At 47.0% G+C, this 22888-nt stretch overlaps 1 protein-coding gene across 2 annotated transcripts in view; it reads left to right on the forward strand.

The window, feature by feature from the left end:
• The first annotated feature begins 441 nt into the window (after positions 1-441).
• Positions 442-22888, forward strand: part of LOC133354397 (sorting nexin-9-like) — a 57993-nt gene continuing 35546 nt past the window's right edge. The window contains exons 1-3 of one of the 2 annotated variants that reach the window (XM_061571213.1): positions 442-528; positions 13346-13429; positions 21069-21143. In XM_061571213.1, coding sequence (XP_061427197.1) covers positions 517-528; positions 13346-13429; positions 21069-21143 — 171 coding nt within the window. In that variant the 5' untranslated portion in view covers positions 442-516. The remainder of the gene's footprint in view (positions 529-13345; positions 13430-21068; positions 21144-22888) is intronic. The other variant, XM_061571208.1, reaches the window with a different exon arrangement.

Here is a 22888-nt window from a genome sequence, read left to right on the forward strand (position 1 = left end):
GCTACACACACACACACCGTGACACACACACACACACCGTGACACACACACACACACACCGTGACACACACACACACCGCTACACACACACACACCGCTACACACACACACACCGTGACACACACACACCGCTACACACACACCGCTACACACACACCGCTACACACACACCGCTACACACACACACCGTGACACACACACACCGCTACACACACACCGTGACACACACACACCGCTACACACACACCGTGACACACACACACACACCGTGACACACACACACACCGTGACACACACACACCGCTACACACACACACACCGTGACACACACACACACACCGCTACACACACACACACACACCGTGACACACACACCGCTACACACACACACACCGCTACACACACACACACACACCGTGACACACACCCCGAACCCAGCGCCCCCGCTGCTGACTCGGCGCTTCTCTCGCCCTGCCCACTCGAGAGTTTCCGCCGCGGATTGTCTCCCTCACAGCCATGGCGAGGCAAGTAAGTCTCTCCCCCTCCGTGCTGTCACTCGCCCGTGTCCCTCACCACCTCCTCGTCCTCCTCACCACCCTCCTCACCACACCTCATCACTCTCCAGAGTTTGTTGACCCAAGTCTCCCTCTTTCCTCCTCACCCCCCACCCCCCCGTCTCACTCCTCTGTGTCGCGGCCATGGCGAGGCGAGACGATTCTCCGTGCCCCCCTCCACCTCCTCCACCACCTCCTCTGTCTGTGGAGTGTTCACTCGCTGGTCTCTGTCCTCGCAATCCCTGAACCCCTCCGCGTCACTCCCTCCCCCATCACTCCCCTCACACTCTGCCTCACACTCGCCGTGTCCATCGCCCTTCCCTGTCACTCCTCCGAACTCCTCTCACTCCTGCTGCTGCTGCTGCCATCTCTCTCTCTCCCTCGTCACTCCGTGTCGCTCACCGCTCCCGCTCACTCCTCCGTGTCTCTCACCACTCGGTGTCCCTCACTCATGCCCGTCACTCCTCCTCACTCCTCACTCTCCCCCCCTCGCCCCCGCTCTCACCCCCCACCCTCACCCCCCCTCACGCCCCCTCCCCTCCCCTCCCCTCACCCTCACCCCCCCTCACCCTCACCCCCCCTCACCCCCCCCTATCCCCCCCCCCCCCCCCTCACCCCCCCCTCGCCCCCCCTCACCCTCACCCCCCTCTCACCCCTTCGCCCCCCCCCCTCACCCCTCCTCACCCCCCCTCACCCCCCCCTCACCCTCACCCCCCCCCTCACCCTCACCCCCCTCTCACCCCTTCGCCCCCCCCCTCACCCCCACCCTCACCCCTCCTCACCCCCCCTCACCCTCACCCCCCCTCACCCCTCCCCCCATCCCTCCCTCCTCGCCCCCCCCTCACCCCCCCCCCTCACCACTCGGTGTCGCGCACTCCTGCCCGTCACTCCTCACTCCTGTCTTGTCACTCCTCCTCACTCCTGCCGTCTCACACTCTCACTCATTCCCCGTGTCCCTCACTCATTCCCCGTGTCCCTCACTCCTCACTCTCTCACTCATTCCCCCGTGTCCCTCACTCCCCACTCTCTCACTCATTCCCCGTGTCCCTCACTCCCCACTCTCTCACTCATTCCCCGTGTCCCTCACTCCTCACACTCTCACTCATTCCCCCGTGTCCCTCACTCCTCACTCTCTCACTCATTTCCCGTGTCCCTCACTCCCCACTCTCTCACTCATTCCCCGTGTCCCTCACTCCTCACTCTCTCACTCATTCCCCCGTGTCCCTCACTCCTCACTCTCTCACTCATTCCCCGTGTCCCTCACTCCTCACTCTCTCACTCATTCCCCGTGTCCCTCACTCATTCCCCGTGTCCCTCACTCCTCACTCTCTCACTCATTCCCCGTGTCCCTCACTCCCCACTCTCTCACTCATTCCCCGTGTCCCTCACTCCTCACTCTCTCACTCATTCCCCCGTGTCCCTCACTCCTCACTCTCTCACTCATTCCCCGTGTCCCTCACTCCTCACTCTCTCACTCATTCCCCGTGTCCCTCACTCCTCACTCTCTCACTCATTCCCCGTGTCCCTCACTCCTCACTCTCTCACTCATTCCCCGTGTCCCTCACTCATTCCCCGTGTCCCTCACTCCTCACTCTCTCACTCATTCCCCGTGTCCCTCACTCCCCACTCTCTCACTCATTCCCCGTGTCCCTCACTCCTCACTCTCTCACTCATTCCCCCGTGTCCCTCACTCCTCACTCTCTCACTCATTCCCCGTGTCCCTCACTCCTCACTCTCTCACTCATTCCCCGTGTCCCTCACTCCTCACTCTCTCACTCATTCCCCGTGTCCCTCACTCCTCACTCTCTCACTCATTCCCCATGTCCCTCACTCCCCACTCTCTCACTCATTCCCCGTGTCTCTCACTCCTCACTCTCTCACTCATTCCCCGTGTCCCTCACTCCTCACACTCTCACTCATTCCCCGTGTCCCTCACTCCCCACTCTCTCACTCATTCCCCGTGTCCCTCACTCCTCACACTCTCACTCATTCCCCGTGCCCCTCACTCCTCACTCTCTCACTCATTCCCCGTGTCCCTCACTCCTCACTCTCTCACTCATTCCCCGTGTCCCTCACTCATTCCCCGTGCCCCTCACTCATTCCCCGTGTCCCTCACTCCTCACTCTCTCACTCATTCCCCCGTGTCCCTCACTCCTCACTCTCTCACTCATTCCCCGTGTCCCTCACTCCTCACACTCTCACTCATTCCCCGTGTCCCTCACTCCTCACTCTCTCACTCATTCCCCGTGTCCCTCACTACTCACTCTCTCACTCATTCCCCGTGTCCCTCACTCCTCACTCTCTCACTCATTCCCCATGTCCCTCACTCCTCACTCTCTCACTCATTCCCCGTGTCCCTAACTCATTCCCCGTGTCCCTCACTCCTCAGTCCCTCATTCCTCACACTCTCTCACTCATTCCCCCGTGTCCCTCACTCCCTCACTCATTCCCCGTGTCCCTCATTCCTCACTCTCTCACTCATTCCCCCGTGTCCCTCACTCATTCCCCGTGTCCCTCACTCCTGCCTGACACTCCGTCACCCCTCCGCGTCCCCTCGCCTCTTCCTCGCCGCCATCGGTTCGCCTCGTCACGATGATGAGGAAGGCGAACTCGGCAGAGGAGGTGGTTGTGTCCATCACCGCGCTGTTGATGATGGTGGTGGTGGTTGTGATGGTGGTGGTGATGATGGTGGTGGTTGTGATGGTGGTGGTGATGATGGTGGTGGTTGTGATGATGGTGGTGGTGGTGGTTGTGATGATGGTGGTGGTGGTTGTGATGGTGGTGGTGATGATGGTGGTGGTTGTGATGGTGGTGGTGATGATGGTGGTGGTTGTGATGATGGTGGTGGTTGTGATGGTGGTGATGATGATGGTGGTGGTTGTGATGATGATGGTGGTGGTTGTGATGGTGGTGGTGATGATGGTGGTGGTTGTGATGATGATGGTGGTGGTTGTGATGATGGTGGTGGTGGTTGTGATGGTGATGGTGGTGGTGGTTGTGATGGTGATGGTGGTGGTTGTGATGATGGTTGTGATGATGTTGGTGGTGGTTGTGATTATGGTGGTGGTTGTGATGATGGTGGTGGTTGTGATGATGATGGTGGTGGTGGTTGTGATGGTGGTTGTGATGATGGTGGTGGTTGTGATGATGATGGTGGTTGTGATGATGATGGTGGTTGTGATGATGGTGGTGGTGGTGGTTGTGATGGTGGTGGTTGTGATGATGGTGGTGGTTGTGATGATCATGGTGGTGGTGGTGGTTGTGATGGTGGTGGTTGTGATGATGGTGGTGGTTGTGATGATGATGGTGGTTGTGATGATGGTGGTGGTGGTGGTTGTGATGGTGGTGGTTGTGATGATGATGGTGGTGGTTGTGATGATGATGGTGGTTGTGATGATGATGGTGGTGGTTGTGATGATGATGGTGATGATGACGATGGTGGTGATGGTTGTGATGATGATGGTGATGATGACGATGGTGGTGGTGGTGGTGGTTGTGATGATGATGGTGATGATGACGATGGTGGTGATGGTGGTGGTTGTGATGATGGTGGTTGTGGTTGTGATGATGGTGGTTGTGGTTGTGATGATGATGGTGGTGGTGATGATGATGGTGGTTGTGATGATGGTGGTGGTGGTTGTTGTGATGATGGTGGTGGTTGTTGTGATGGTGGTGGTGGTTGTGATGATGGTGGTGGTGGTTGTGATGATGGTGGTGGTTGTGATGATGGTGGTGGTGGTTGTGATGGTGGTTGTGATGATGGTGGTGGTGGTTGTGATGGTGGTGGTGGTTGTGATGATGGTGGTGGTGGTTGTGATAATGGTGGTGGTGGTTGTGATGATGGTGGTGGTTGTGATGATTGTGGTGGTTGTGATGATTATGGTGGTTGTGATGATGATGATGATGGTGGTTGTGATGGTTGTGATGATGATGATGGTGGTGGTGGTTGTGATGATGGTGGTGGTTGTGATGATTGTGGTGGTTGTGATGATTGCGGTGGTTGTGATGATGATGATGGTGGTTGTGATGGTTGTGATGATGATGATGGTGGTGGTGGTTGTGATGATGGTGGTGGTTGTGATGATGATGATGGTGGTTGTGATGATGGTGGTTGTGATGATGATTATTGTTGTGGTGGTGGTTGTGATGATGGTGGTGGTTGTGATGATGATGGTGGTTGTGATGATGGTGGTTGTGATGATGGTGGTGGTGGTTGTGATGATGATGGTGGTGGTTGTGATGATGATGGTTGTGATGATGGTGGTTGTGGTTGTGATGATGATGGTGGTGGTGATGATGGTGGTTGTGATGATGATGGTGGTTGTGATGATGATGGTGGTTGTGATGATGGTGGTTGTGATGATGATGGTGGTTGTGATGATGATGGTGGTTGTGATGATGATGGTGGTGGTTGTGATGATGGTGGTTGTGGTTGTGATGATGATGGTGGTGGTGATGATGGTGGTTGTGATGATGATGGTGGTTGTGATGATGATGGTGGTTGTGATGATGATGGTTGTGATGATGGTGGTTGTGGTTGTGATGATGATGGTGGTGGTGATGATGGTGGTTGTGATGATGATGGTGGTTGTGATGATGATGGTGGTTGTGATGATGATGGTGGTTGTGATGATGGTGGTTGTGATGATGATGGTTGTGGTTGTGATGATGATGGTGGTGGTTGTGATGATGATGGTTGTGATGATGGTGGTTGTGGTTGTGATGATGATGGTGGTGGTGATGATGGTGGTTGTGATGATGATGGTGGTGATGATGATGGTGGTTGTGATGATGGTGGTGGTTGTGATGATGATGTCACCACAATGGCCTCCATGGCTCAGTGTTCGTGAGCAGTCTCTGCAAACAATAAAACTACAGCCAAACTCACTCGACCGTCACTAACTACACTCGCTGTGCTAAACACTACCGCTAACTACACTCGCAACAACAACAACAACACCACCACCAGCGGCCGGCGGTGTGGCATGGCCCTAGCGGTTTTAGAGGACCGCGGTTCGAAAGCCAGCGGTCGCCCTGATTAATACCTGCTATGTGTATTTACCGTAACACTCTTAAAACAACGCGTGTTGTGTTTGCTTCACTGTGGACGTTGCAGAACCGGTGATGGCATTCGCAAGAATATGCCATTGTGTGCGTGCCAGCGTCATGGTCTAGAAATGCTTGCCACATTTCAAATATTACCCCCCCCCCCCTCCCCGGCAAATTACAGAACTTGTTTGGAATCTAACGTGGAAGTCATCACCATACTGTGAAAGCCCGGCAGTATAATTACCCTGCTGCTGGCAATCATGAGGCTCTGTGGGCATTTCCTGGGTCAACACGTGGAGTGAAATCTAGTGGTGGAGAAGAGCTGTGGGTAGGCGATAGAGATGGCACTTGTGATGAGTGGAGAGAAGATACAGGCGAAATGTATTGAAATGAAAGAGATGTCTTGCAGACAAGACGGAGATTAGATAGTTGATCCACTTTTTATCTTCATTATCTCATGTCCAGTAGAATCTGATTTTGAGCTGATATTTGATGCATCACTTTTTTGTATATAAATCCGGGGCACCTCGAGTTGCTTGGAACCTTCAGTTTATTTCACGATTGCGTCTCCCCGAGCACCACTACCAGCAACATAAACCCATTGCCACCCTATCCTAACCAAGTTGACATGTGAATAAACTTGGAGGTATTCACCAAAGGCCAGTGAGAGTCTGTACAGTACGATTTTGGGTTTATAGCATTTCAATGTTTTTCGCTGCTCAAGATGCTGTCGAGAAACGGTGCATGGGCATACTCGTTTTAGAGAGAGGGTAGTTAAGTCATAGGCAGAGGGGAATGTTATTTGAAGGCCCTAGCAGAGGAGAATGAGCGACCTACAGAGAGAATTTTGACTGGCGGCTCCCAACAGAAAGTGGAGTGTGTGTGGAGTGGAGTGAGATGAGAGGGGAAAGTGAGATGAGAGGGGAGAGTGATTGGAGTGAGATGAGAGGGGGGCGAGGTAGTAAATTGTTGAATTGGTCCATTGTCTTTGCTATCGTCCACGTTTCTGATCTCAGTTGCATTGTAGGCAATATACGCCGATTTAAAACTCTTCTGCATGAACATTGGTTTGTTGCATGTCATTGTCAAGTTCAACTTGCCAAAAGTACTCCAGCCTTCTCCACTGCCCTAGAGGTATACATACTCCGAGGTTTGTTCCTCGTCTACCCGTCCAACAGGTTTATTCATTTGTTTAGCGAACTAGTTGCACAAAAAATGAGTCCCCTCATTTAACTTGAGCCTCACTTAGCAGCATTCTGTACCAAGTTTTTTTTTCCATTTCCAAAAATCTACGTCCATTCGTTGCTAGAATTACTGTCTTCGGCATATCAGAGATGGTTAATATCGTCTCAGTTTATTTGTATGCCTTTGAGAGACTTGGAATTTGAGTTCTATTACAGGGTTTGTTTTAAAGTCAGAGAAATATGGTAGCGTGTCACTGAAATTGCCAAATGGCAGAGTGAGACCCGAAAAAGTGGTGCCCTGTAGCAGACCACATGACTCCTTTGTCTATAGATGAAGTAAATACGTGGGATTGAATCATTGCTGTGGAGTTTTAAATATGTGATTGGATGATGCTTTGGTGCAGCTGCTAAGCAGGTTTCCAAATCGTGAATTAGCCTTGCGGTTATCCACAAAGACGCAGATAAGATCAATAACAAAATGACCGGCAGATCTTTCTGATGGCCTTTTTTTTCAATGGATAAGAGCATTCAAGCACCACGTGGATTTTCTCTTGCATAGTATTGTCACTAAGCGACTGAAGCAAGTAGTTTCCGCACATAACGGGATGCAAATGCATATTTTTAGTTTATCTATTCGCCTGCATGTTTCCCACATCTCGCCGGATAAATGCAAAATACAAGACAACATGAAGTTTAGATCAAATGTAGAATTAAATTTATGTTTAAATCCTTCATTTAGATGCTCATTTTAATAGAAAAAACCTCAACACATTTCACAATAGCACAGGCCTTAAAAGGAAAAAAAATATATACTCGGCGATGCTTCAGGCAATGGCGCTTCTTCACAGCACATTACGTCTTGGTGCAGTGGTTACATCATTCCACTGTGAACCCAGTCACGCAAATGCAATTCCTGACCATGGCTAACGCAAATAAGGGTCATTGCCTGAAACGTTGCCTATTGTATTACTTTTAAGGCCACACGGTATTTGGTGATAAATGCTTTGGATGGTTTTGTCAATTGTGCAATACTTCCAATGGGGCAATATCACCAAATATGTTTTATTGATTTATATCAGCATAGTAAAAAAAATAACGTACCATACAGTGCTGTACCAATCCACTACTGGATGAAGACCTCCCCATCATACCGCGTTGGCTGTGGGGGTTGTATAACTGTTTCACCCATGCTGGTAGGTGCAGGTTAGTGAAGAGTAGTGTTTCGATTTAAAGCTTTCGTGACTGCAGGGATTCCTCTTCTTGGTTCTTTCGGTAAAGTCACGTAGAAGGGAAATAATAAAAATAAAACTTTAATTTTATTGTTTTATTTTTATTATTTTATTATTTCCCTTCTACGTGACTTTACCGAAAGAACCAAGAAGAAGAGTAGTTTTGATTTAAAGCTTTCGTGACTGCAGGGATTCATATTATTTGTTCTTTCGGTAAAGTCACGTAGAAGGGAAATAATAAAAGAATAAAATATGAAACCATAAACATTCTCACAACGTTTTGACTGCAACACACTTTTTTCAAAATTTCTTGCTGTGGATTTCACATCTGATGATGGTTGCTTGCGTTGCAGTCGAAACGTCATGAGAATTTTTATTATCTTTTATATTTTATTATCTCTCTTCTACGTGATTTTACCGAAAGAACCAAGAAGATGAGTAGTGTGTTGGTGCTTTGGTTAGCACATTGCACTTTAAAGCCAGGTGGTGCATCAGCCAGTCATCTCAGTGATCTCAGTCAGTCGACCCGTGTCATCTGCTGGGTCTGCCCCGTGACCTCCTGCCAGCGGGCGTTCGACACTTCACGTGGCCTCAAGGTGCACATGGCCTGGCACAATCGTCGCGCTGACGTCACCGCCACTTAGTGGCGAATAGCGGTTGTTGTGTCACGATTAATACTAAATATAAAACAATTCCCCGTATCTTTAAATACTTAATATCATAAAAACAGGGTCCTTGTCTGTAACATCTGGCAGATCACGAGCTTTGATTCAAGCAAGCCTGACTCTGTCCAGAGTTTGCTTTTACTGAATCAATGCTACTGACATTATGCACTCCCAAAAGGCCTTGCTGCTGATGGGTTGTATCAACCATCCTTTGCTTTATGGTGAGAGACATATTTGAAGATATTTATATCTGCTTACGTATTTTGGAACATGTTAAAATCTGTTTGCCATGCATAGCATTACAGATCATTATGCATATACTGTACACGTCTCCATATACCCTATACGAACAAAAAATGCCCGATGCAGCAAACGGATAAATTTAGAAGTAGTTTTTCCAGCGCACATAGGTGTACATGCACACAAATCATAATGCGCATTAGAATAATATTGCAATGAGTCACAACAGAGAGCAAGTGGAAAGTACTTTGGATCAATGATTTTAAATGGCATTTGGGTGCTGTTAGCGAGAGATGTGGATGAACGCGTGATACAGTGGCACCGTCTTAAGTGTGCCTGGCACCTCATCTGTCGTGTTATTCTTGAGACCTGGCTATATTCGTACAAATGCAACTTGTTGCATCAGCCTGGGGCAGAAACTAAAAAAGTTTACAAAGTGTTCGTTTTCAAAGACGCATGACATTTGTAATGATAGAACGCTATTGTGTTCTTTGATGCGGTTAACGTTGTGTTCACATGAGGTGCTTTAACAGGGCTTCTTTATAAATTAAGCTGTAAACAGTTTACAACAGTCACCGTTTTAAAGCTTTCGTGACTGCAGGGATTCATCTTCTTGGTTCTTTCGGTAAAGTCACGTAGAAGGAAATAATAAAATAATAAAAAATAAAACATAATAAAATACAATTCTCACGACGTTTCGGCCACAACGCAAGCAGCCGTCATCAGGTGACAGCCCTGTTCTTCACCTGAGGACGGCTGCTTGCGTTGTGGCCGAATCGTCATGAGAATTATTTTATTATGTTTATTTTTATAATTTTATTATTTCCCTTCTACGTGACTTTACCGAAAGAACCAAGAAGAAAAGTCACCGTGTGTATGTGTGTGTGTTTTCGTAATGAAAGATGCATCGTGGCACTTGTAAGAAATTATTCTGCAAAACGAATGGTGATGTCACCTTGCGGTTACCTTGATAAAAGAACAAGATAAATACGGCCATCGTGCCCAAAACTATTGATGGCCACCGCCAACTCTTTCTACTGCACAGTATATCCGCGGGCTCCCAAGATCTGCCAAACCTGGAGGCCACCATCTGGTCTTACTTATGCTTCCCCTTTGATTGCCCGACCCGTGGAGAACCAATCCAATTATTGTTTGGTTCTTTCGGTAAAGTCACGTATGAAGATAAAATAATAAATTAAATTAAATACTAGCATACGACGTTTTACACCTTGCCACTCACCGTTTCCACTCATGGACATGCTAATTTCTCTAACCCCTCCCTCTCTCCCCCCCCTTTCTCTATTTAAGGCCTCGACACAGAGGCGTAGTTTCTCATTGTGCCTATGTTTGCGCTCTCTCTATGTATCTCTGTGATATCTGTCTGCTTATATGTCTGTCTATGTTTCTGGTTCTGTGTTTAATCTCTCTCTCAAATTTAGCATTCTCAGGAAGAACGTAATCAACCAGATAGGGTGTTGACTGTTATGTCATCCGACTCTCTGTTGTATTACATTACATTTCTAAGTATACTAGATTTGTGTTTCTATTTAATTCATACCTGATGATGATTGCTTGTGTTGCAATCAAAACGTCGTATGCTAGTATTTAATTTAATTTATTATTTTATCTTTATACGTGACTTTACCGAAAGAACCAAAGAATAATTCCTGCAGTCACGAAAGCTCCAAATTAAGTTTGAACCACTCCAATTCCTGTGCCGGCATTTGGCCCTCCTTCACCCTGCACACGTCCGACCCACCGGAACACTTTTTGCCACCGAATCTTATCTACGCCACTATTCTTAGGCGTCTGCATTCCTTATCCCCCGGGTCCTTCCACGTAATTATGAGCATCTGCCTCAAGACAGCCGTGCCTTCAATACCGACAGTGTAAATCATAGCGGAAATAGCACCGAGCATTCTTTCAGATTAGGGGCCGTCCATAAATGACGTCACGCGATTTTGGACGATTTTTTTACCCTCCTCCCCTCGTCACGCAAAAAGTCAGACCCCCCCTCAAATATGACGTCACAAAGCTCTGCCCCCTCCCCCCCCAAAATAAAACATGCTTCAAATCTCGATTTAAAGCTTTCGTGACTGCAGGGATTCATCTTCTTGGTTCTTTCGGTAAGTCACATAGAATGGAAATAATAATTATGTTTTATTTTTATTATTTTATTATTTCCATTCTGCGTGACTTTACCGAAAGAACCAAGAAGATGCTTCAAATCGCTTTAAACTAATGTCATTGTAGTGCGTATCTAATGTGCCGCTGCACTCTGATGTTCTCGAAGAAAACATTGAAAAGTCTAGTTATTTAAAGTTGCGCATTTTAATGTGACGTCACATTTCTCAAACCCCTCTCCCCCTCGTCACACATCGTCACAAATGTCTGACCCCCCCCCCCCTAGGTGCGTGACGTCATTTATGGACGGCCCCTAAACTACAAATCATAACATTTTAAGAGGGTTTTTGTGTGACCAAGCTTCATAAAGCTGTCATAGTTTGGCTCTCTTGAGCATAAACTCTGAACCCTAAAAAGGCTGCACCTGCCTTAGTATGGATGTTTGTATATTGAGCGCTAACTAGGAACATCGGTAGAGTTGATTATTGTGGCTGTTTGAGGCTCCAGCATAAACACTGACTTATAAAACATGACTAGCCAAGTGTAGGTGTCATAATTGCGTCATATGGGCGCCTTTAGGCATTCAATGTTCAGGTGTGTAATATGAACACCATATGTGAGCCCATACGTATTGGCTGCTCATGAGGTCTGTGTTTAATACCGGGTAGCCAGATTCAGCGAAGATGTCAGAAGTACTAGCTCATTGTTCTGACACAGCCACTGGTTGAGCTAATCAATGACAATGTTTATTAAATAAACGCATCTGCCAATCTCATTCACCGTTGTTAAGCTTTACAATCGGTAAAAGACCACGGTAGCTGTAATATGATGAGGTCGAATGCTGGTAAGCCAAACAGTACGCTTACTTATCTACCATTTATTGTGTTACTTATTTATTGGATGTTTACTTTTGTTACTTATTTACTGTTTTAAGTTCACTCGTTTCCGGTTAGTTTGTTTTCTTTGCGCACGTTATGATTTTATTGTTAACAATTGATAGTGGAATGTATTACAAATGTAAACTTTGTATTAAATGATGGAACTAAGCTGCGGTAACGACGTTACATGCGGGGTATATGACGATGCGGACTACAGTATCTGAAATTTATTTTACACAAAACGCTATTTTTGCGGGGTATATGCGTCTGAGGGTAATATGCGTATGTGGGCTATATGCGGGAAAATACGGTAATCGTCAAAATCTGTTGGCTGTTTTTTTTATAAGTCCGCTAATACTTTAAGGGCTTCAACAGAGGCCCGTTGGGTGAATTTGTGAGCTGCGCCGGTGAATGAGTATATAATAAGCCCTGGCTGCTGTGTGTTGTTCAACTCTGTGTAGTTCAAAATCTTCCCTGGCAAAAAGCCTCGTTGATGCTGGGGCACAGTGTTATTCTTTTGTGTGGCTTGTGTAGAGCCCACTGTTAGAGATTCACTTGTTAGTGAGCTTAAAACATACGTTTCTGTAGCCAATGCAATTATCCGTATCAGCTTTTGGTTGGTAGTTTTATGCCAAACTATTGGACATTAATCCCCTCCACCACCCGACAAGATTGTCACGTTTACAGATATTATTTGCACGTCCCATTATATTAATTCTGATCAATAAAGCTACTCACCAGTGGCCTGACTGAGTTTATCATCAATGTACAATGACGTTTAGCTCAAACTGCTGTGAGCCTTCATCAGGCATTGAACTCCTAAATCCCTGGATTTACGAATTGAGCAAGGTTCTTATGATGGATTGGGTAACGAAACGATGGGAGGGCATTCGAAAGTCGAGCCATGCGAGGGAAAAAACTAAACAAAAACTCAACAATTTTTTCTTATTTAACCAGGTAAGGCCCACTGAGCTATGTAGCTCTTTTTCAGAAGTAACCTGGCCACAAATGATAGCTCAGCGAAGTGGCGCATCACTTAGAAATGTATGAAAGCCAAATACTTTGAAAGCGTGTTTCTAAATTAGGAAGGAAAAACCGGAGGATCCGGAGAAAAATTCACGCGACTACGAGGAGAACATGCAAACTCCAAATATATAGGCTTGAGGGTCGAGGTCGAACCCACGATCTCCTGTATACCAGGCAAGGTAGTTAACATCTTGCCACCCTGGCGCCTTGCAGACACAGAATCACTCCAAGCAGCTCTGGCATCTTACTTCATATATTAGTGACCTATATTTTGAGACGAAAGAAGAGGCGTTCGCGAGTAACCAATGACCTCTTGGTTATTATTCTGCCGCTTCATCAAAACGTCATTGCCTGACCACCATGTGATCCCCGCCCCGCGCTCCCTCCCGTGCGTAGGCCCAGGTCCTGTTTGACTTCACGGCGGAGGCTGAGGGTGAGCTGACGGTCAACGAGGGAGACATCCTGACCATCGTCGCCCAGGTATGTGCCCGGCTCCCGCGTTCTCTCTCCCGGCCCTGTCCACCAAAGCGGCACTCGCGCGTGTCACTCTAGAGCCGCGGAGATTCCCTCCGGCACACACGTAGGCACCTGCTGTGGACGAGTGTAGCAGCAAGGTAGGTCAGAAGGGCAGAGGCAGGCAATGACTGGGAGACTGGCTCAGGATGGGGCTGAATGCTGGTGCAAGCAGGAAGAAGATATGGCAGATGCTTTCAGAAAGAGGGACTGAGAAAAAAACTCTTAGAGTTGACTAACAGACTGGCAATTCCACAATTTAGGCAACCTTAGATGCAAAATTTGTAAGCCATTGTTTTCCGTGTCATGATGAATGTGACGATAATTTTATGAAATACAGTTTACCTATGGCAGAAGTATATGGCTTAACGTAGTCACTAAACTGAAAACATGCATGGATGGTTAGTCCGTTCTTCTGAGTACGTCCAACGCCGTGGTATTTTATGAGCATTTCAAGACATGTTCACTCAGAAAGGTGGGAAAATAATGTCTGTATGAATTATAGTGCTCAGCGGTTGACATACTATGCCCAAGTGAAATTGTGGAGCTGCCGGTAGAATTTACTTGCAATTTGCTCGAATTATCACAGTTTCTCACGTGCACGATTCGACGCACGTATTTTGAGCTTGGCAATCAATATGTTAATTAATGCATTAATTAACATTTTACACACCCAAGTTGTAATATTATTATGTGTTTGGGAAGCTTCGTCGAGACTCGAGGCTCGTTTTAAGGAGGATCTTGTCTTGTGTGGCAAGACGAGTTCTAAGCCCAGTGAAGCGTAGCGGCCACAGTAGACAACTTTCAGAAAAGAGGACACTGTTGGAGGTTAGTCAGAGCTGGTTTAGCCAGCTTTAGAACAGCTTTAGAACAGAGGGGAACCAACCGGACTCAGGAGAATCGATGAAAAGCACCAGCAAGTTGCAGCGAATGCTGAAGCCTTGGAAAAAAATTGTAACTGTAAACGAACTCACAGCGGTAGTAAAACGGAGTCTTAAAGCAGCAGGAATTTGCGGTATTGCTGTTGAGAAGTTGAAACGAAGTGACTAGTGCGCAGCATGAACATAAACATTGCCTGTAGCAGGGAACAGATGTTACTGTATGCAAATTACTTAAATAGTCCATTATACAATAGGATTTTGCATAGGATTGGCAACAGAAGAGACGTCATGAACAATGCTGTTGATGTCGCCACACTGCTGTTGGTTCATTCAGCTACAGACACAAAGAGGGACAAAGAGACACAGCGATACATGGATACGCAATACATACAGAGAGACACGAAGATACAAACGGACAGAGACAAACGGAGAGACATGGGACTCAGACACAGAAACACACAGATACGGGGAGGAGGAAATTATGTAGACGCAAAGGGACAAGGAGACGTGTAAGACAGAGGTGTTTAGACACAGAAATAGAAAGACACAAGCACTTTTTTCCATGAGCATACGTAAAAAAAATTAACTGAATATTTTTTACGGAATAAAACGATTTTAAATGTTTCGGCCCTAAAAACGTTGCAATAATTAATCCACCCGATGGAACCGGTTCATTACGACTGTTGGCAAACTTTTATTTTCCACGTCAAAACTCTCACGTGAGCCAGTTAGTTTTTTTACTACAGAGTTGCCGTTGGGAATGCAGTGAAATGCAATTTGTTCGTCACACAACAGCCGACCGCTACCCATTACACACTCACACAGGCGGACACTGACACTGGACCACACATCGGACACCTCACGAACGCATGACCAGATTCGACACAGTTATAATGCTCTTGCCAGTTGCTTTTAAAATGCCATTCGGAAGTAACATTCGACTTTACAGCGCTGCCGTGTAGCGATGCTGAGCCCTAAGGCTGCACAGGAGTACGGTAACTTTATTGAACACCCTTCCCGTTTATTGCCGCCCTCCCCTTGAGCGTGACTCTGAAGTTCAGTGCAGCTGCACTAATTGTATTGGGGAGCAACTGGACTAAAGTTGTAATGGAAAAAATCAGCTTGTGGTGGTGTAGTTGCAGTTAAAAAAAAGTCTCAATGATTGCCTGCCCAAATGAACATTGAGGCATTGGTGCTCGCCTTCTGGTTACAGCCCTGAGCCAGTGGTGTAAATTCCACGTTGCTATGGCAGGGGTGAGTTTATCTACAAAACAACCATTGTTGACTTAGATTATTAGGGTGCTATAAACTTCCACATGATAAGCCACTTCGATGAGCGATAATTTGTGGCCAGGTTGCTTCTGAAATATAATCTTTAAAAAAGAAAATAGTTTCGTTTTATTTATTTTAGTGATTTGCTTACCTTTCCTATGCACTCCTATCGTGTTTTTGTATTGTTTGTTGTTGTAACTTTCTGACCTGCCCATACTCGGCATCTTTGAGAAAAAGCTTTATAGCTTGTCAGATTTCTCCGGTATCGATACAGATTCTAATTCTGACTTCCCCGCAGAAAAGTGATATTCATTTTGCTTATTTCCAGAGGGATGATGAGCTGAGTCAACCCCTCAACTGGGATTTGAACTCGCAACTTCCAGATCGCAAGCCGCTCACTCTTACCGCCTGAACAAATCAACTGAACGTGCAGCTTGTCTAATTCCATCTCCTGCCGAAGAGTATCTTCTCAGTCTGATTTTGTCAATCACAAAAACCATAACTGCATTCGCAATCAACAACAACAATGACGACAGCATTTGCAAGCCAAGACAAAATAGTGGTGCCCTGCCATTAGCCTATTTTGCTGACTTCTGTCTTTTTCAGCTAAAACTTATGTAATAGTTTTAAAGCACGCAAACCAAATGAAAACAATAACTGATGAAAATTGCATTAAAAAAGATGCTCTCTTGCCGCTCTATGTGCAAAGAAGAAGGACCATTGCTCCAAGCATCACCCATTTCTTTTAGGGCAGCGTTATTGACGAATGCATTGGGAGTTATTTGTTCTGTGTGATTTCACAAGCATCTCAAAACGTTACAGCTCGGCCACCGAGCGGCGTCAGTGGCCTGCGGTGTCAGCGGTGGAACCCCATCAACTGGCCGCTGTGCACGTCACCTTCGTGAAAAGTAAATTACAGACAAGCCGCAGTCCGACTGTGGCCATGCAGCCCATGCAATTATGGACTGGATAGTAAACTATCGTAGTCTGCGCTTCATCAATAGAGGAAAAGAAAAACTGCACAAACTCTCTCTCCTGAAGCCCTCTCATGGGCAGTATACCTCGACATTGGCATCTAGCTCCTAAACATATCGCCATGAGCAAGCGTAGAATAGCGGTTGAGCCGAGTTAAATCCCACCATGTCAAAACAAGTGCTTTAAGGAGCATACTAATAATAGTGCGGTTTATAACGTGCACAATATTTCACAGACATAAGCGACCGCGATTGAGCTGCGGAGCCAAGCTGAGTGTTGCTGCTCGAGTGCCAAAATAAATAGGTGGGGCCTTTAAGGAAGAGGTGGGGCCTCTAAGCGTATCTTAAAAGTCAGTGTAGATTGAATGCTGCTGCGAATGTGCAGCAGTGGGACGATGATGATGGCTCTGTTCCAGACGGCGCGGGCTGACACGGAGAAACGACACCCAGCAGTGATGATCCAGGACCTTGCTGTCGAGAGGAGGAGGTTGCGAGTTGCTCTGCGGAGAGCTGTACAATTAATAACTATTTTTATATGCGGATGTGAAAAGCGACATAGGGAGACGACAACAACAAAAAACACGCAACACGTTTGTCAATAGCGATGTGGTCTTACCAGGAAAGATATGTGATAGGTGACGTATCAGGCTACAGTTCTCTTCTTCATAGCAAACTAATCAGAGATGCCAGAGAGATGGAGTAATAAAAGAGTGGGAGACAGATCAGCATGGTACTGGAATTCAAAACAGTAAGTGGGCTTTGGGCATGACACATCATTTCTAGAAGGGAGGATATCCAGTGGTTGATGCCAACAGCTTAGTGGAAGCCCAAAGAGGAAATCCGCCTGAGATTACGTCCACCGCAAAGATGGAGCAATGAATGGCATAACCCCGCGTGCATCCTCCAAATGGAGTGTTGCATCGTGAGCCCGTGAGAGATTGCGATGGCATAGAGGGCATTCTTCCAGCAGTCTATAGATTCTCATCCAGCAGTGGAAAGATTATGAGTGCTATAAATCATCATCGTACTAAAAATACCGTACAGCATTTGTATTGCAGCAGTAGTGTAGTACAGTAGGCACAGTAGGCCAATAACCACCTTGCAAATTCCACGTTCCATGTCGGTGCTGACTCCAGAGTCATCTCTATGTACTCCATGCCACGTGTTGAGACTTGCCTCGCTTAGCACGCATTCTATGTGCAAACGCCATAACCCGGCGCGGAGTAGACACGGATGGCACACGGGGCCAAACTATCCCAAGGCCAGGCTCCAGAATCCACTCTTTTTACTCCGTGCTGGGTTATGCAGACCACCTTGCTGTCAACAAGTCCTCTGTGCGGGAAGCATGGTCTATGTGAATAGGGCATTTTACACTTTTTTAAGAGTAACGGCATTTGCTTGCTACACTCCGAGCGCTCGTTGCACTTGTACAAAGTTGTTTTTCCAGTTTTATGGAATCCGCAATGCACATAGTGGATTGGTGGAGTGGCCGAGCGGTAGCCCATTGGCCACTTGTTGCAGAAATTTGCGGTTCAAATCTAGCGGGCAGCCCTGATTAATGCTTCGGTTGTATTAACTCTTAAAAACACGCGCCGTTTGTGTCACAGTGGACGTTCAAAGATACCTGTGGAATCATTCGTAAGAGTCGGCCTTTGTCCAAATTAGCAAAATTGTCTAATGCTGGTGAGACAAGGCCATAAAGAAGGCCGTCTCCGGGGTAGGGCAATCAGTTTCAAAGACAAGGCATATATTATTAGAGCATGTTTTGACACAATTGTGTGGTTAATGCAGACTTAACACCTTGAAATAGGTATCTATTTGGTGTTTGAACAACTTAGTGCCTCCTATTTTATTGCCATAAAGGGGTTAAAGCCTGTTCTTTTTTTCCGTCACTCGATTGGAGTGTATGTAGCGATCATCGCCCGCCCCGCCTACCGTGAAAACATTGCAGGACCATCATGAAAAAAGGAGTCAGGTTTTTCTGGGTAAACAAGCGTAACAAGATAACCATTAGCATGTTTCCTTTCCCCAAAGAGAGCGGTACATCAGTAAGCCAGGCTCATTCCACATATATTATTTCCCGCACACCACTCAAGCCTGCCAGATGGTGTTTCCATACACACACATGTGTGCCAACTCCCAACAAATATACTGCCCTCCAACGCGGTGATCATTACAGCATCTTAATTTTATGCAAGTGTGTGCAATTCCTAGCACACACTTCAGTCAAACGTATAGAAAAAAATCCAAAGTTATTTACCCTAAATTTTGATTTAAAGCTTTCGTGACTGCAGGGATTCATACTCTTGGTTCTTTTGGTAAAGTCACGTAGAAGGGAAATAATAATTATTCATTGCGAGAACTTTTTAAAATTTTAAAACGTAAAGTTTCAAAGGAACTTATCATTTTTGCATGATTAAAGGAATATCGTAAATACCATGCCGTTAATTACAATAATGTCACCATCATAATTGTCAGCTATAATCAATCCACTGCTGGATGCAGGGCTACCTCAAACTGTCGCCATCCCTGGCAGTCTTACGATGCAATAATCCAACCAGCACCTGCACACGAGCTGATTTTCTCACTCCATCTCCATTGTAGGCTTCCTGTCGGATGCATTCTACCCCTTTGTTGTCACTCCAAATTGAATAGACAGTCGTTACATTTGTAATGACAGGGTGACACCTGCTGGCCTGGAAGGGGAATCACGGGTACGGGCACGCTTAAGTAACAACCAATCAGAGAGGGAGGTGTATCTGGGGCAAAGGTCTCAGGTGAGGTTAGCAGAGAAACTTCGGGAACCTGCTCGAAGGTTCCACGAGAGGGCCTGGGGGGATATAAGGGGTAGCGGACCCGTGGCTCGGGGCTTGTGTGTGGGGTCTAGGGTCCTGGCTGCGTCGCTGCTCGCCGACATCTCTCTCCGTCGTCCGGCCACACGGAAGATCTCCTGCGTGGTTTCCATCGCCGTCATCGTCACGCCGCCAGCCAGCGGCGTGGCCGAGTGAGGGCGGTGGGACCACGCCGAGTGATCGGCTGAGTGTAGCCAGTAGAGACGTTAATATCGAGTTGTACTCAGTGTGAGGAAGAATAAGTGTTGGCCTGTGTTGTGCCCAGTGTGAGGAATAGTGAAGAAGTACCCTCTACACGACGTGTCGTGGAAGTCGCTCGTTACACATTTGCAATAGGTTGAATCACGACCTTTAATTGTTTTGGTGCAGCCTGCACATTGGAGAGAGATGGGGGGGGGGGTGGCATTTTTTGCAGAACCCTTAAGGTCACGAGCATGCAACTTAACCACCTGCTATCTCTCCTTCTTGCCTAACAGGTGGTGGGTAATTGCAATGTATATGTATAAAAATACAAAGATCACCAGTATAGCCTTAATATACTGTTGGGGAAAGTGCTGTTAGCGAGCACCCATGAAGGCCGGCCTGGCACACGAGGGGGTGGGTGGCCAGCACCACGCCAAGCACCTTTGTCTCCTTAATGGCGATGCTTACACACCGCACCAGGTATTCATTTGAGGCAAGAGTCGACCTAGGGGAGGCCCAGGACCGGTTCGGATAATCGTCACTGGTGTTGGCCGTGAGCGGGAATCGAACTTGGGTCGCCGGGTTTGTAGCGCAGCACGCGAACCGCCACACTACGGCTACACTATATACCGTGTATACATATACACATATATATACACACATATAATTACTCATGTGAAATATACATTTCAATTATCGCCCTCTGCTACGAAAAATTGGCAGCACCCTCCTGCAAAAGTCTCGGGAGACTCAGCATGGCTTTGCTGGGTTTAGAAGCGCAGTGCAATCCTGTCGTGGTGCTGGCTCACGGTTAATACTTGCAGCGGCATCAACCTTGATTATTAAAATTATTTTACTGCTATAAATTTCCACATGATAAGCTACTTTGTTGAGCTCTCATTTGTGGCCAGGTGACTACAGAAAAAATAGCTAATAGCTCAATGGACTTTACCGGGTAAGATTAAACTTGATTTGGAGCTTTCGTGACTGCAGGAATTACTTTTCGGTTCTTTCGGTAAAGTCACGTAGAAAGAAAATAAAACAAATAACAGAATACGACGTTTCGATTGCAACACAAGCAATGTACCAGGGTGTTGACTGTTATGTTAGCCGACTTTCTGTGTTGTATTGCATTATATTTCTGAGTTTACTAGGTTTGTTTTTTTCTCATTCATCCGTACCTGATGATGATTGCTTGTGTTGCAATCGAAACGTCGTATTCTATTATTTATTTTCTTTTCTTTCTACGTGACTTTACCGAAAGAACCAAAAAGTAAGATAAAAATTATTATTTTTTCTCGTGATGTGTTTACCTTTCTGCACTCCTATTGTGTTACGCTGTAACGATCTGACCCGCCCCCTACTGGACATCTGTGAAAAAGCGCTTAATAGCTCATCGGGATACCTCCAGTGTGAATGATTATATTCTGATTCTGATCGACAGGGAAGCGGCACCGGCTGGATCGAGGTGGAGAATGCGGAGAACAAGCGAGGAATCGTGCCTGAGAACTACGTACAGGCAAGTGCCACCCCCTGCTTCTCCTGCCGGCCAATACAGTTCCAATGACAGCCACATGGGGCCAAAGTGGAAACCGTTGCCACCTCGGGTGGCACCGGTACAGGCTTAATATCCGTGGCTAATACGAGTGAATTATGTGATAATCCACTAATTTAATATCATTCACTGTTGTTACTGGCTGCATAATGAACTCCTCTGGTGGTACCAACCAGTAAAATATCTTGTCTAGGCTCATTGGCTATAAGCAGACAGTTTTACACTTTCACATGTGAATGTTGAAACTGGCGCATATTTTACTTGACATGAAAAAAATTACACATCTCATCAGCCAAAAGGCCTTCTGACAATCCACAATTTCAGCAGCATTGTTTCATCACGAGAAAAATACCGATCGGTTTTGACATGTAAGTGTTGCATCAGTACAGTTCCGCTTTACAAATGCTGGTGAACTGCCAGATATTTATCGACAAGGGCTCTTGCCGCGAGATGTGGGTTCTGGTTTGACGCACAAGTATATAATGCAGAACTCAATAATGATGAGCATCAATACAATTCAGATTTTTATAGCACGTAGTTGCAATTTTATATCGTCATAGCGCACACTGATGGTTCCTAACCTTAATGGACCCACGGACAATTGTCAACCCTCAAAGGAATGTTTCACAGATCACCATGCAGCACCATTATAATTTTATATTCTATTCGAAAAAAATTTTGCTGGCTGCCTGGTACGCAGCGGTGACGCCACAGTGCACATATGGCGCGATGATGCCACCCGCATCCCACCGCGTAGAGCACGGGTTTGTGCGTCGCGCTGATGTCACGCCTCCGTCCCACCCACCTTCGGCGCCGGCCGTGGGCAGTGCTCGTATTTTGAAAAATTCACACTTCTCAGTGTCGCATGCGAAGGGCTCATGGAGCCACCTGGAGCCGCTACATTCACCACGGTGTTGTGAGTTATTCTTGAATCAAATCGCGCTTCCCAAGTCGTGACAGTTGATCGAATCGGTCGCGGGTGGCGGGAAAGGTGGGGTAGCGGAATCATGAAACGCCTGCTTATGTTTATACTCGTAGGAACCTCCTGGTTACACCAGCCCACAGGGGATTATTGTGTCCGTCTATCCGTCGTGCATCCAAAAATGGGAGGGGTGGGGCTGGGTGGGGAGGGGTTGGGTAGGGAGGGGCTGGGTGGGAGGGGTGGGGCTGGGTGGGGAGGGGCTGGTCACCTCGTGGTGCCCTTATAAAACTCAACGTTTAACCTACTCACGCCGGCTTGTGCCCGCCCTCACAGTCGGGCATATTTGTGGAATACACCACGCCGCCGTTAACCCTGGCCATTGACCGAGCAACCCAACGTTCCTACCAGCTCCCTCCGCAGGAATGTGTTTTTTATGACTCGTGACTAAATCGGCCTGGCTTTCTCATACAGTGTGCTGGTGTTTTCACTTAAAATGCGCGTGTGTGCGTTCCAGCTGACGGGCACGCACGTTTGTTCGCCACTCTGTTGACATGTGCGAGTGTGCAAAGTTCGCATTCTCGTTGCATCAAGGCGTTTTTAAACATAAAATAAAATGGCTTTTGTGACGGAAACATCTTATCGGACTCCACCTGCACGGGTGAGAAAGTGATTCAATAAAGGAAGGAAGTGGGAAGTGACCGTCTGGCAACTTTCTGACGCGCACACCCTGCCAATATGCTCTGTGTGTTTGTGACGCGTTTCACCCATGCTGTCCTTCAAAAAACAG

The sequence above is a fragment of the Lethenteron reissneri genome, chromosome 6 (assembly GCF_015708825.2).
Source record: "Lethenteron reissneri isolate LAM-NWPU_2019-01 chromosome 6, ASM1570882v1, whole genome shotgun sequence".
NCBI classification, from domain to species: domain Eukaryota; kingdom Metazoa; phylum Chordata; class Hyperoartia; order Petromyzontiformes; family Petromyzontidae; genus Lethenteron; species Lethenteron reissneri.